The sequence below is a fragment of the Eurosta solidaginis genome, chromosome 1 (assembly GCF_040869045.1).
Source record: "Eurosta solidaginis isolate ZX-2024a chromosome 1, ASM4086904v1, whole genome shotgun sequence".
Classification (NCBI taxonomy): Eukaryota; Metazoa; Arthropoda; class Insecta; order Diptera; family Tephritidae; genus Eurosta; species Eurosta solidaginis.
This window is the reverse complement of record NC_090319.1, coordinates 9,797,837-9,813,608: the sequence shown is the minus strand read 5'-3', so window position 1 is coordinate 9,813,608 and position 15,772 is coordinate 9,797,837. Positions and strand designations below refer to the sequence as shown.

The following is a 15,772-nucleotide window of genomic DNA, read 5'->3' as shown; positions in this document are numbered from 1 at the left end:
AGACTTAAAATCGATCCCCATCACAGTTTTTGTTTTAACTAATATTTTTCCCATTTCAAGTCCACTGAAAGCCAAAAAATCCAGACCACTGTGCGCTGTGGGGGGTTATCAATTTATGGGAGGGACGCAACAAATTAAATGGGGTTACACTGAAATGACAGCCCTCGGTTGCGAAAAATTCAGAGTCGCTCCAGTACATAGAACCGGCTGCCTTGGAAAGCGTCCGAGCGCCGTTGTTGTAGCGATAAGGACGTCATTGTAGACTGCTGGCCGCGTTTAATGTGGCGACCATGGAACTTAGAACACTGCGGCTAGTCACCTATCATCGAGGAAGTTGCATGATTTTTGGCATGAACTTAATCGCGTAGATGGCGCAATCGTATGGTGGTGTTGTAGGAGTCAAGTTACATATGGATTTGACCCTTAAGTAGGCGACGGTATCGACTCGGGAAACAGTGGTCAATTTTGATTTAAAAGAGAAATACGAAAATCGCCATTATGAGTTTAGTATAAATTAAACTCATGAAGGCGATGCAACATTTTTTTTATTCTTTACCGCAATCAAATGGGGGGTGGGAGGGACGCAACAAATTAAATGGGGTTACACTGAAATGACAGTCCTTGGTCGGGAAAAATTCCGAGTTGCTCCGGTACATAGAACCGACTGGTTATGCATTTCTGCATAGTGTTATACAGCAAATCCTTCACAACCTCTATCAACAACTATCAACCTATTTCCCAAAATATATAAATAATATAAACACATTTTCCACCTTGTATCCCGATATTTGCATTTAATAAATTTTTGTTGGAAATATGAATGATAATTGTTTTATTTTTATGGTTAACACATGGTCGTCATTTTTTTGTGTAGAAATTAATTTTAAGTTTCTTTCTGCTAATCTTTCGAGTTAATTTTTTTATTTATGCTTACAGGCAAATATATATTCCTTTCTTTCTATAAATACGTGTATTTTTACAACTTTATTTTTCGCTGTTGATGTTTAATCTCTCAAACTTAATTTCAATTTCTCAAATTTGTCTTCACTTTCCATGGGCAGCTTAAGCGCCATTGTTGTTACTACTTAGTTGGTGCATTTTCTTCTAGGACACTCAATAAAAATTATTTAATTTTTTTTTACTTTTGTTGGATGCCTTGTTTTGTATTATAATTAGTTTTGTTGTTTAATATTTGGAAATTAAAATTAGTTATGCATATATGTATATTATAAAAACGCATGCGTGCCCGCAAATGATTTAAATTTTCTCACTTTGAAATATTTCTATATTTTAATCTGAGTTATACTCTGATTATTTAAATAGCAAAAACACTTTTATATATGCACACAAATTCTAGAACTGGGTTCAATGTATGTATATGGTTGTAATTTCTTACCATCTTTTAATATGAGAGCCCGAATACATACATACGTAGAGATAGATACATATATGCAAGTATATTATATATATGTATATTAGGGCGGGTCAAATTGTATGGGGAAAAAAAACTTGAGGTGCACATCCAGTTTCTGGGACCATGGGATCATAGGTCTGAAATGAATTTCGATCCTCCCTAATTTTGTTAGAAAATTTTATAACCCAATCCGAATAGCGGCTCTCACAAATATAATACATGAAAATAAATGTCAAATTTGGATTTTCCCCCATACAATTTGACCCGCCCTAATGTATATATATATACAATATGATGCACTAATGTGTGAACAAATCATCACACTTATTACACTTAGTAGTAATCATCACTTAGTAACATTTGTTCGTTTCCTTTTCCTCTTTTTTTGAAGATTTATATAGAAATGTATTTCAATGTATAATATAGTATATATTTTCAATTGCTTGTTAAATATGTAATATGCTTGAAACATAGTTGTAAACATTTTGCTATGGTGTTAAAGATGAGTTGTTTTATGTGTTTGCTATGTAAGTATATAGTATATATTACTTGATATATTTATGCCAGTTTATGATGTCGTTGGAGGTGATTTCTTACTTTTCATCTTCATCTTCTAACTAGAACTACTTTAACAGCAAACGAGTTACGTCCATTATTTATTTGTATGCTGCTATATTATAATCCTATATCCAATCTAAAATGGCCGAATCATTATGTTATTCACCATTGCTTTGTGCCTTCTGTTCATCTTCGGATTCTGATTCTGTAAAAGAGATTTATATACGCGTTGAAATTTCATGTAAATACTTGGAGAAATTGTGAAAAAATTTTTTTACTTATATGAACGGCCGGCAATAAAAAAACGAACTTTTTGTGTGATTAAAAGAAAAACTTATAACATTTCCGTAGAAGCGAAATAAAAAAAAAAAAAAACACTAACCCAGTAACTTGCATATAAGGTTTAAATCAGTTGTCCCATTTTTACGGAACTTTTTTTATTTCAATTTTATTGATACGTTTATAAGTTTACTCGTTATTCAATAAAAAAAAAACATTTTTATTGTCGGCGTTTTTGTTATAGTTATCATTGGCCTAATAAATCTATTGAAATAAGACTTTCAGGCAAGCAATAACTATATTTGTTCTGGCATTTTAATGTTTAACAATGAAGGTATTGAATAGATTTGCAATCCGAAACACATTCATTTTCGGCAATGCCATTTCACAATAAAAGAAAACTCATGAATGCTTTATATATTAACCTTCTTCAGCAGATTGCAGCCATTCAACAAATTTGCGCATTTGTTCTAAGAAATGCATTTTACCCTTGCTAGAGTGACCATCTTTGTACCATCGCAGTATGCTTTCCTCTGATATAACTTCAGCTACAAAGCAACATACAACAAACATTAGTTAAAAATTTTGTACAATTAACATTAGACGAAAAGCAAATACACTTACTTTTATAGAACAGCAATATGATCTTTTGGAAGGCCTTCATAAAGTTCATATTTTCGTAACAGAACTCTTGCACCTTCAAAACTAATGCCAATTCAGATCGGTCAGTTGAGGCGAATGCCTGCAGCAATGGACAATATGCTTTGAGATGTCGCACCGCTTGATCGGTAACCAATTCTTCTTTTTTGTTCCATTCACCGAGTGACATTATAGTCGACCAAATCTATACAAGAAATTTATAACACAAGTTTAGCTTACTTCCCAGTTATCATGTTAATATAATATGTGAACTCACAATGATAATAATCTCATGATCGGGAATGTTATTTCGCTGTGCGAATTCCTTAATGTCTGCTGTGATTTCCGAGTGTGCTTTCTCGTCATTAATGTCATCGATGAGAGTTTGTTGAAGTTCACGCTTGGCCTCTTGACTGGCCTGCGCTTTATGTAGTTTTATGATTTCAGTTAAATCCTTTTCAAGGAAAACCTGTTTTAAATATTCTTCAGTACGTTTGTTTGGTGGGAAAAAGTCCATTAGTCTGAAAGACGTAGAAAAACAGGAAGTTAGTTGAAGAAATTGTATTTTATTTACTACATATACACAAGATAAACAAAAAATCCGAGTAAGACTACTTCTAAACTTGGTTTCCCAGCAATTTTTCTTTGATTATATTAAATTCTATTAAAAACCTATCATCCTATGATTACCTGAAGCCATCATCAGTGACAAACAACAACAACAACCTGAACCCGAACTAAGTGGCATATGCAAATATACTATCGGTTATTGTTGTTGTAGCGATAAGGTTGCCCCCGAAGGCTTTGGGGAGTGTTATCGATGTGATGGTCTTTTGCCGGATACAGGTACGGTAACACAGCATCATTAAGGTGCTAGCCCGACCATCTCGGGAACGATTTATATGGCCACATTAAACCTTCAGGCTATCCTTCCCTACCCACCCCCGAGTTTCACGAGGAGCTTGGGGCCGCCAGAGCCTCGTCTGTTAGTGAAACAGGCTTCGCCGCGGATAGGTGAGGTTGACAATTGGGTTTGGAGAAGCTATATATTGCGCTGGCAACCTGAAGGGTTGCGCTACACAGCCCCCTGAATCTGGTATTTTAGTCGCCTCTTACCAGGCATACCTACCGCGGGTATATTCTGGCCCCCTAACCCGCTGGGGGGTATACTATCGGTCACAAACAGTGACTTCAACTTGAGTTCATTATTAGGGACATATGGATTTCTAGGACTCATCATCATCGGAGTGGTCAAATGAAAACATAGTCAGAGATATTTGGATTTGCGCGATATTCTTCTTATTGATCAGGACAATGTCACCATTAAGGTGTTAGCCCGACCATTTCAGAAAAGTTTCTAGGTCATCCGATCGAGTTATAGTATAAGCCCGCTGACCTCGAACCGGTTTTAATAGATCTATAAGAATTATTACTTAAAAACAAATACGAGCATATTAATAAGGCAACACTTTTGCTAAGAAAGCTAATACCGTTTTCACAGGAAACTTAATCGAATCACAATTCCTTTTAATGAAATAATTAAGTTTCCCTTTTCATACAGGACCTTTTGCTTCATTATGCGAACATCTGTCAGAAGCCCCAAAAAATTTTTCGTTTTTACAAAAAATAGTTAAAATGGAAAGCAGCCTTCCCTTCTTAACTAAATACAATCAAAATAAAATGCATGCGGAACTACCCATAGATGTTGCACCTAACCTAATATGGGCGTATTTTCGAAAAAGCCATATAATCTTTTGCAGCAAATGCAGCGAAAATTAAATTTTGAATTTTTTCGTGTTTCTCTATTTTTCGTAAATTATTTAATATAATTTATTTTTGATTGTCATTTGTTACATTGACAATAAAATTCGAAGCACCAAGCAAAGCCGATGGATTTTTCACTCGATTCATTCAATAAAGCAATGATGAGATAATTAAGAATTTGTATTTTGTATGGAAGATTGAGTTCCATTAGGGCTTTAATGTAGAAAACTTGCCTAATTATTTCATTAAGCCTCTGTGTGAAATTGGCATACAATTTTGATTTTTGCATTGTTAAAACGATTTTTGGCCAATATTTCTATGGTGAAAAGAAGTTTGGCCACCCAAAAATGTTTTTATTTGCTCTTGCATACTTGTACAACGAATTTGATATAACGATATTTTTACACGCATCAAAGTCATTCTCAGTTAGTATGCGAAATTACTATTCCATTCGATAAAAGTATGCCACTCTCTACTTGTATATAAACTCGACATGCTTGGGTTTCAATCTAATCTCACTCGTTGGATTTTATTATAATCTCACGGTTTTATAATAATAATTTATCTGAAATTATATTAAGCGATACAGAAAACAGTTTAAATTATGGTAAAAAAAATCTTCCGACTGAAAAAAAAAATTACAAAAAATTTTCTTCATAAACTTGAATTACATAGATTGCTACAATATCAACACCCCTTCTCAATCATGTAATCCTAGCTTACAACATAAATTATGAAATGTACTTGTATTTAAAGCTTCTGTAAATAAATCTGCTAACTGGTCTTCGAAATTGATTGCAGTCAGTTTTATCATGCACTTTGCAATCATGTCTCTTAGAAAATGATGTTTTATGTCAATATGTTTTGTGCGTTTAATTTCCAAAGTGTTTGCCATTCCAATGCATCCGTTATTATCTTCAAATATTTCTATTGCTTGATCTGTGATTTGTTTTAGGTCATTCAATAAACCATGTAACCATACTGCTTCAGTTACTGCCGCACTCAATGCTATGTATTCTGATTCGCTAGAAGAAAGCGCAACGGTCGGTTGTTTCTTACTTGACCTAGAAACCGTTCATCCATATACTTGAAATACAAAACCGCTCACTGATTTCCGATCAGTCACATCACTTCCCCAATCTGCATCAGCGAAACCAATAAGTGGCTTGTTAAGAGTTTCCTCGAATATAAACTTCTTTCCTTTGGTGCCTCTGAGATACCTCAAACCTCTCTTTAGGCATTGCCAATGCTCTTCACTTGCATTCTGCTGATATCTCCCCATGTAGCCAATTGAGAAACAAATATCAGGTCTTAGGCAAAGCATATTAGGCTCCCTAGCAAATCTCAAAATCCATTTACTTTTAAGTGGCTTAACATCCTTCGGAAGAGATACTATGTCCCAGACATTATTTTTGTACATAGATTCCAATTCCTCATCAATAAATCACATCACTTCTACTTTCAATTTCTCTATATGTTTCAGGATAATCTGTAGGAGTATAGGCAGCCGAAGTAGCTCTATACCCAATAAAATAATCAAACAGCTTACGTGAAGTTCGGCGCTCTTGTTCACTACGCCTAAGAGTATCCTCATTTAGAACATCGTTATTCTCTGAAGGAATTTCTTCATCATCATTCTCATTTACAACGTTATTAAAATTATTTGTTTCATTTTCCTGCTATAGTTCTTGCTGCTGTGGCTTTTGTTGTTGTTGTTGTTGTTGCTGTATCATCTCTTCGCTGGAAATTTCTCTGCGTACTGGAACACAATCAGAAACACCATTTGCCACGAGAACCTCATCATATTTTTCCCCTTCTTGCTCGTGGTAGCGTTTAATACGTACTTCTTTATTATCAGCTTTGTTAAATACTTCCTCTTTAAACAGGAAAACTGATTCATCGAATACGACATCTCGTGCAATTAATCAGCCCAATTCTAAACGAAAATTCCGTGCGAGTTTTTTCCCTTCTCCCATTCCTCGTATTCTAAATAAAAATTCCTTGTGAGTTTTTTCACTTCTCCCTTTCCTCCTATTCTGAACAATGTTCGAAAAAGCGGAAACCGGTTATGGGAGAAAAGAAGGTATTATGAATGTGAGGGAGAGGGAGATTTCTCTGCCATTTCATAGGAGTTTTTTCACTTGTTAAATTAAAGGGAATGTATCAAAATAGTTAAAGGAAATTGGTTCTTTTAAGAAAGAACACTTATTTGTACAAATTTGTGCTAAAAGATGTATTTATATTCTACCACAATATTCTCACTGTTAATACAACAACTACAACCACAATATTCTTTATTTTAAGTCGAAAAGTATATCATAAGCAACGGTAGAGCTCTTGGTATACAAATTTGATGCAGCCATCCAGAAATTGCGCAAGGATTTTTTAATAAGGCTTAAATAGATTTTGGCATATGATGAAGGACGAATTCAACTCAACTTGGCCGCCAGAAAATTGCTTTGCTGAATGAAAGCAGGCAACTCCGGCAGATTGTGTTATGCGGCCGTCTTCTTCTTATGTTCCGCTGTTGATGTTGCTGTGGCACCAATTCATTACTCATTTCAGTGAATACCACATGAAATGCAATAAATACTGTGCAATGTTTATATTTTATTTCTTAATTTCCAACAGATTTGCAACAATAATTAAACTTTTCAATTTTTTAAACAAAATAAGAAATGTGCAACGAAATTTCAATTGACAAAAGAGCTGACTTCGAAAATTCGAAATTCCTATTCCCTAATTATTGTTCTCCCTAGGAGAACAGAATTGGAGGAATTTTTCCGCGGGAATAAAAAAATCCGCGAGAACAAAATTCCGCGAGAATATTTAGAATTGGTCTGAATATCTTCTGACTTTGTATGTCCCACAGTCTATACCCATTAGCAACATAACCAATCATTACGGTCTTACAGCTCTTCGAATCTAACTTCTTCCTCTTCTGATTGGGTATCCATGCGAATGCCTTACAACCAAATATATGCAATTTACTTACATCTGGCTTTACACCATACCACATCTCAGCTAGTGTAATGAAACCATCCAGTGTCATTGTTGGACTACGATTTATAATATATACACCTGTATATACCGCTTCACACCACATTCGCTTTGGCACGTTAGATTCAATCAACATTGATCTAACTTTTTCCAACAAAGTCCTATTAAATCGCTCGGCAACTCCATTTTGCTGAGGTGAATAGGCAACCGTTGATTCCACTTGAATCCCCTTCTTTTTGTACCAACCTTCTTGATCATTGAAACAGTATTCCCTACCTTGATCAACAGGTTATTTCGATATAGAGGTTCCAAATTTAGCAGTTACCACAGCTTCATATTGCTTCAATATTTCAAAAACATCGGATTTCTTTCTAATATTGTAGACGAATGCAAAATGCGTATAATCCTCTATAAACGAAACAAAGTACTTTGATCCATTCCATGCAACAGGATCAAAGGGTGTCCACATACGTCAGAGTGGATCTTTTCAAGTGGCCGTTTAGCTCGAACACGATGTCCATTGAAAGAATCTCGAGAATGTTTAGCTTCAACAAAAACATCGCAAAAATTTAATTTTTCTCTATTTACTTCTAACCCATTTACCAAATCGTTTATGCTAAAGTTTAACCTTATCCTGATTACACATTAATGCTGACGACCGCTCATCGTCACAAAAAATAGAAGACCGCTCAACCTCTATTTCAATTTCATACAACCCATTTCGTAGATTGCAGTTGCCAAGAGTTCTCCATTCTTTATATTTGCCTTGCTTTTACAAAATACTACATCAACACCGGCATTTGTAAGTTTTCGAACTGACAACAAATTGTCCCTTAACTCTGGCACATACAGGACATCTTGCATAATAAACTCTACTACTTTATTACTCAACGCACTGATTTGCCTTGAATTTAATTAGATTTTTATAATACCATTTCTCATTAGCCATATGGTCACTCGCTCCAGAGTCAAGTTTAAATTTAAGGTTTGAACCGTACGCTTTCTTCAAATCGTTCCCACGATCAGCGACAAAACAAATACTATTTACTTTTTTACTATTTACTGCGCTTCTAGCTCCAACTTGCCGACAATATTTGGCTCTATGACCAACTTTTCGGCATTTAAAACACTTGCCTTGAAACTTTGAAGACTTTTTCACGTATTTCTTACTACTGAATGCTGTCTTCTCGGAATAATCCCTTTGATGACGATCAGATAACTTGATCTCTTCTGCCAACAATCTTTCTTTTACAACACTAACCGTCAACTTAGCATCACTTAAGTTTTGCAAAGCAGTCACAAGCGGATCAAATTTTTCCGGTAACGTTAAAAATAACTGCTCCAACAGATCTTCTTCATTGATTGTAGCACCCGCCATCTTCAGTTGTCTCACCAAATTTTCAAAAATATTCAAATGACTGATCACAGAATCGTCTTCCCTTATGCGGAGCGTTGCTAGCTGCTTCCGCACCAACAGCTGGCTCACAATTGATTTTCGTGCAAAACAAGAGATTGACAAAGAATTGGTATAGGCATTGAACAAAAAAAAAAAACAGAAAGAGGGGACCTTTGCGGAACTCCGTTGTCAAGGTTAAAGCTCCTAGATGTATAGCCATCTATTCTGACCGCAATTCTTCTATTGGAAAGGAAAGATAAAGCTAATTTTAGGAGAGTTTTGGGTAGGCCCCATTCGTGAAGTTCTTTTAATACGTAAGTGTAGACCACCTGGTCAAAGGCTTTTTCGAGGTCTTCGAATATAAGTACACAGTGCTTTTGGGCTGTTAAATTTTTCTTTATTTCTGTTTCAATCTGATGACAGAGTATATGCACTCCACTGTTTTCCCTGTAGGCGTGTTGTGTTTTTAAGATTTTTCCTTCGCATGCTTTCCATAGTCTATGTGTAATGATTTTGTCGAAAAGTTTCGACAGTACGGACAATAGCGAAATGGGACGACAACCTTCGGGGGAATTTTGGTTTTTACCGACCTTTGGTATGGGTATTAGGACGGCTTGTTTCCATTCGTGTGGATAGGTTCCTGTTTTCAAGATGTTGCTGTATAGTTCACATAATTTGGTTTTAAGAGCTATTGATGAGTTTTTGATCAATTTGTAGGTAATTCTGTCTCTACCCGGTGTTGTTCCTTTAGTTTTCTTTAGCACCAGGTTTAATTCGAACAATGTTACTTGATCTGTTATGTTATCTAGCTCATTTCCGAATGTTCTCCATCTATCGATGTCGAAATTCATCTTTTCTTGTATTATATTTCTATTAAATTTCTCATTTGAGGCTATTGAGCACCATGCCTCGCCAAAATCATTTGCTATCTCTTCAGGATGTGATAAGATGGAGTTATTGTTTAAAATTGGTGGAAAGCTGGAAGGCGTATTCGAACGGGGTACAATACATAGCTATATACGCAGATAACATCTTCGCACTTGCATCAGGGACAACCGCAAAAGTAGGGGAAAGTCTAAATGAACTTGACATAATCATTTATGAATGGGCGCTGGGAACAGGAGCGGTCATCTCAGCTAACAAAACTGAAGCTTTGCACATCTGCAGAAAGAGAAATTGTAGTACTACCTCCATCACCCTGAGGAACGTTGATGTAGAACTTAAATCAAAAATGAAAATCCTAGGTGTGACTTTCACTCGAAATCTGCTGTGGAATGATCATGTTAAAACAATCATAGCAAAACTCGGCGGGGTACATAATTTACTTAAAATAATATGCACCAGGAATAACGGTCCTCACATTGACATTGCAATAGGCATATGTAGGGCACTAACGGAAGGAGTTATAAACCACTGCATCACAATTTACGGACATACCTCCGATACCAATATAAAAAAAATGAGTACAGCCGTAATAATTGCTTTAAAAAAGCAGCTGGCCTTTTGAAAGCCACACCAACTATATCCGCCAAATTCGAAGCACGCTACAACGACTTTCAGTGGCTTGTGCATAGTCGTTCAGGAAAATTAGCGGCCAAAGCCATTGTAACTACCTCTCATCCACTATACAAGGCATTCTGGAGTTTCTTAACTAGGCCAAAGACAAACCTAAAGACCTACAGGACCTTGACATCCACACACCAATACCACCAAAACCACCAGACAAGTACGAAACCACCACAAACATCTCAATTAACCTCTCATTGAGCATCGCAAAGAAAAACGATACATCTCCGGAGGTGTACAACCAAATGTTCTTACACTATAAAGCAAGACATCCAACTCTATTTTATTTCACCGACGGGTCTCTTATTGGAGAAACACCGACATACGGCGTAGTAGAACAGCTGATTGACGGGACCTACAAAACAACCCATCAAGCTCTTGTATCGCCACATGCTGGTATATTTAATGCAGAACTATCAGCAATCAAATTCGCGCTGTATCACGCAGCAACTAACAACAGACGGGCGGTAATTGCCTCGGATAGTTTAAGTACTATTGCAGAAAAAGATAGCGGAACAAATTGGGAATGAATACGATATGGAAAAAACAAAAGACAAGAGAGAGATTAAAAAAATATTTAAAGTTTTAGGTTTAACTGAGAGGCTTAGCAGTGTATAGAATGTATTACAAAACAAAATAGCATATGTGAGGGTAAACAATTCAAAGTTGTAAAGGTTTTTGAACATTTCAGTCGAAGAGAGGAATGCTTCAATGCTCTTGTTGAAACAGATATAGAAACATACGAAAATATTATTAAACAAAAGAGAATTAATGTAGAATGGGACTCTTGCATAATTACTGATTATGAAAGAGTATTTAGATGCTTTAAATGTTTGGGATTTAATCACAAAGCTGTGGAATGTATCAATAAAAAAGCATGTAGTAGATGTGGAGGCAATCACGATTTCAGAGATTGTGTATCAAATGTATATAATTGTATAAACTGTTGTGAGCTAGTCCAGAAAAATCTGATAGAGACTGATGTACACCATGCTGCGTTTAGTAAGGAATGCCCAGCATATAAAAGATATATTCAAAGCAAATCCAAAACTAGGAAGTAGCAATTAAATAATCTAATTTGTCTTTATCTTAATATAAATAGTATTGTAAGTAATAAAAATGAATTAGAAAGACTGATCGAGATTAAAAATCCAGCGATAGTATTTTGCGCTGAAACATGTACCACAAATGTCGCAACAAATCAAGAGTTGAAAATAGAATCCTACAGATTAGTACGTTGTGACTCCCATTGTAGGCATACTGGTGGCGTTTTTGTTTATGTACATGATTCAGTTGAATACTGCGTTAAACATAATAAAGAAATCGATAAAAACTTGTGGTATATTTTTATCCAATTGAAGCACTTTAACCCAAAAATTCAAGTGGGTGTGATTTATCACTCACCCAGCACAAGCGATTCAGATTTTATAAACTATTTACGTAATGTCTTGGGTATTACTTGTGAAAATTCTGGATACAATATTCTTGTAGGAGATTTTAGTATTAATTTAAATAATACATCAACATATATTACACAACTAATTGATCTGTTTAAATCATACTCTATGTATCAAAAAATTGATTTCGATACTCGTATAACGGATATATCTAGAACAAAAATCGATTTACTATTTTCGGATAATAATGATATTGTTTGCGAAAGGTTAGATGAACATCAAATAACTGATCATGAAACAATCCAATTTAAAATTAAAAGTAGTCCAAAATTAAAAATGAGAAGTATTAGAAAAACAACATCATGGGAGTATTATAATAATGAATCACTTACAATACATAGCTATATACGCAGATAACATCTTCGCACTTGCATCAGGGACAACCGCAAAAGTAGGGGAAAGTCTAAATGAACTTGACATAATCATTTATGAATGGGCGCTGGGAACAGGAGCGGTCATCTCAGCTAACAAAACTGAAGCTTTGCACATCTGCAGAAAGAGAAATTGTAGTACTACCTCCATCACCCTGAGGAACGTTGATGTAGAACTTAAATCAAAAATGAAAATCCTAGGTGTGACTTTCACTCGAAATCTGCTGTGGAATGATCATGTTAAAACAATCATAGCAAAACTCGGCGGGGTACATAATTTACTTAAAATAATATGCACCAGGAATAACGGTCCTCACATTGACATTGCAATAGGCATATGTAGGGCACTAACGGAAGGAGTTATAAACCACTGCATCACAATTTACGGACATACCTCCGATACCAATATAAAAAAAATGAGTACAGCCGTAATAATTGCTTTAAAAAAGCAGCTGGCCTTTTGAAAGCCACACCAACTATATCCGCCAAATTCGAAGCACGCTACAACGACTTTCAGTGGCTTGTGCATAGTCGTTCAGGAAAATTAGCGGCCAAAGCCATTGTAACTACCTCTCATCCACTATACAAGGCATTCTGGAGTTTCTTAACTAGGCCAAAGACAAACCTAAAGACCTACAGGACCTTGACATCCACACACCAATACCACCAAAACCACCAGACAAGTACGAAACCACCACAAACATCTCAATTAACCTCTCATTGAGCATCGCAAAGAAAAACGATACATCTCCGGAGGTGTACAACCAAATGTTCTTACACTATAAAGCAAGACATCCAACTCTATTTTATTTCACCGACGGGTCTCTTATTGGAGAAACACCGACATACGGCGTAGTAGAACAGCTGATTGACGGGACCTACAAAACAACCCATCAAGCTCTTGTATCGCCACATGCTGGTATATTTAATGCAGAACTATCAGCAATCAAATTCGCGCTGTATCACGCAGCAACTAACAACAGACGGGCGGTAATTGCCTCGGATAGTTTAAGTACTATTGCAGAAAAAGATAGCGGAACAAATTGGGAATGAATACGATATGGAAAAAACAAAAGACAAGAGAGAGATTAAAAAAATATTTAAAGTTTTAGGTTTAACTGAGAGGCTTAGCAGTGTATAGAATGTATTACAAAACAAAATAGCATATGTGAGGGTAAACAATTCAAAGTTGTAAAGGTTTTTGAACATTTCAGTCGAAGAGAGGAATGCTTCAATGCTCTTGTTGAAACAGATATAGAAACATACGAAAATATTATTAAACAAAAGAGAATTAATGTAGAATGGGACTCTTGCATAATTACTGATTATGAAAGAGTATTTAGATGCTTTAAATGTTTGGGATTTAATCACAAAGCTGTGGAATGTATCAATAAAAAAGCATGTAGTAGATGTGGAGGCAATCACGATTTCAGAGATTGTGTATCAAATGTATATAATTGTATAAACTGTTGTGAGCTAGTCCAGAAAAATCTGATAGAGACTGATGTACACCATGCTGCGTTTAGTAAGGAATGCCCAGCATATAAAAGATATATTCAAAGCAAATCCAAAACTAGGAAGTAGCAATTAAATAATCTAATTTGTCTTTATCTTAATATAAATAGTATTGTAAGTAATAAAAATGAATTAGAAAGACTGATCGAGATTAAAAATCCAGCGATAGTATTTTGCGCTGAAACATGTACCACAAATGTCGCAACAAATCAAGAGTTGAAAATAGAATCCTACAGATTAGTACGTTGTGACTCCCATTGTAGGCATACTGGTGGCGTTTTTGTTTATGTACATGATTCAGTTGAATACTGCGTTAAACATAATAAAGAAATCGATAAAAACTTGTGGTATATTTTTATCCAATTGAAGCACTTTAACCCAAAAATTCAAGTGGGTGTGATTTATCACTCACCCAGCACAAGCGATTCAGATTTTATAAACTATTTACGTAATGTCTTGGGTATTACTTGTGAAAATTCTGGATACAATATTCTTGTAGGAGATTTTAATATTAATTTAAATAATACATCAACATATATTACACAACTAATTGATCTGTTTAAATCATACTCTATGTATCAAAAAATTGATTTCGATACTCGTATAACGGATATATCTAGAACAAAAATCGATTTACTATTTTCGGATAATAATGATATTGTTTGCGAAAGGTTAGATGAACATCAAATAACTGATCATGAAACAATCCAATTTAAAATTAAAAGTAGTCCAAAATTAAAAATGAGAAGTATTAGAAAAACAACATCATGGGAGTATTATAATAATGAATCACTTCTTCACCAACTGAGTCTGTGTGATTTCAGTAATTTTGATCATATTGATTTAGAGAGTAAGGTTTTGCTGATTAATAATAGCATTTTAAATATCATGCAAAATCTTACCAGAGAAAAAGTAGTGCATTTAAAAATACATAATAAATGGTATGACAACGAGCTAGCCAATATGAACAAATTCAAATTTGAACTTTTAAACTGGCTCAAATCTCAGGAAACTGGGACGAATACCGGTATATAAAAAATAAATACAAACAGTTGGTAAAAATTAAAAAAGTTAAGTATATGGAATATAATATAAATAAAAATAGTCATGATAGCAAAATGATGTGGAAATATCTAAAACAGGCCTAAGTATGGGAAAAGAAGATACATCAATAAAGAAGATTTTAATAAACGGTCAAATATACAATGGCGAATCGGAAATTGCTGTCAACTTAAATAAATATTTTGTTGATAGTATTACTGATATTTGTAATAATATAGAGGTATTTGATAGAGAAGTATATATAACTAATCAAAGAAACTGCGTTTTTAAATTTGTCAAAGTTGGATCAGATGACATCGCTGAACTTGTGAGTAAGTTCAAAGCTGTGAGAGGTGGAAAAAAATTATTATCAGATGGTGTGGTGAAAGATACAACCCCCTATTTAGGCTTCTTCTATTCTCAAATAGTAAATGAAAGTTTAAGTAGTGGCATAGTGCTTAGTATGTGGAAAACTTCAACAATTGTTCCTATAGAGAAAGTTAAAAATACTATTAAAGCAGAGGAGTTACGGCCCATAAATTCATTGCCCAGCGATGAAAAAATTATAGAACGTGTGGTAAAGAACCAATTGGTTCAGTACTTAGAAAAAAATAAGATACTTATACATCAACAATCAGGCTTTAGAAAAAATCATTCCTGTGAAACAGCCTTAAATATGGTTTTAGCTGAATGGAAAGATGATCTTAGTAATAAAATGTCGATTTTAGCAGTTTTTGTTGATCTTAAAAGAGCTTTTGAAACCATAGATATA

General features: G+C 34.8%; 1 protein-coding gene across 1 annotated transcript in view; it reads right to left on the bottom strand.

Annotated features, from left to right (window-relative positions):
- Positions 1 to 765: 765 nt before the first annotated feature.
- kra (basic leucine zipper and W2 domain-containing protein kra) overlaps positions 766 to 15,772 on the bottom strand; it is a 78,094-nt gene continuing 63,087 nt past the window's right edge. Inside the window, exons 7-10 of the mRNA XM_067779458.1 lie at positions 3,168 to 3,411; positions 2,876 to 3,095; positions 2,677 to 2,799; positions 766 to 2,177 (exon numbers count right to left, since the gene is read on the bottom strand). Coding sequence (XP_067635559.1) covers positions 2,131 to 2,177; positions 2,677 to 2,799; positions 2,876 to 3,095; positions 3,168 to 3,411 — 634 coding nt within the window. The 3' untranslated portion in view covers positions 766 to 2,130. The remainder of the gene's footprint in view (positions 2,178 to 2,676; positions 2,800 to 2,875; positions 3,096 to 3,167; positions 3,412 to 15,772) is intronic.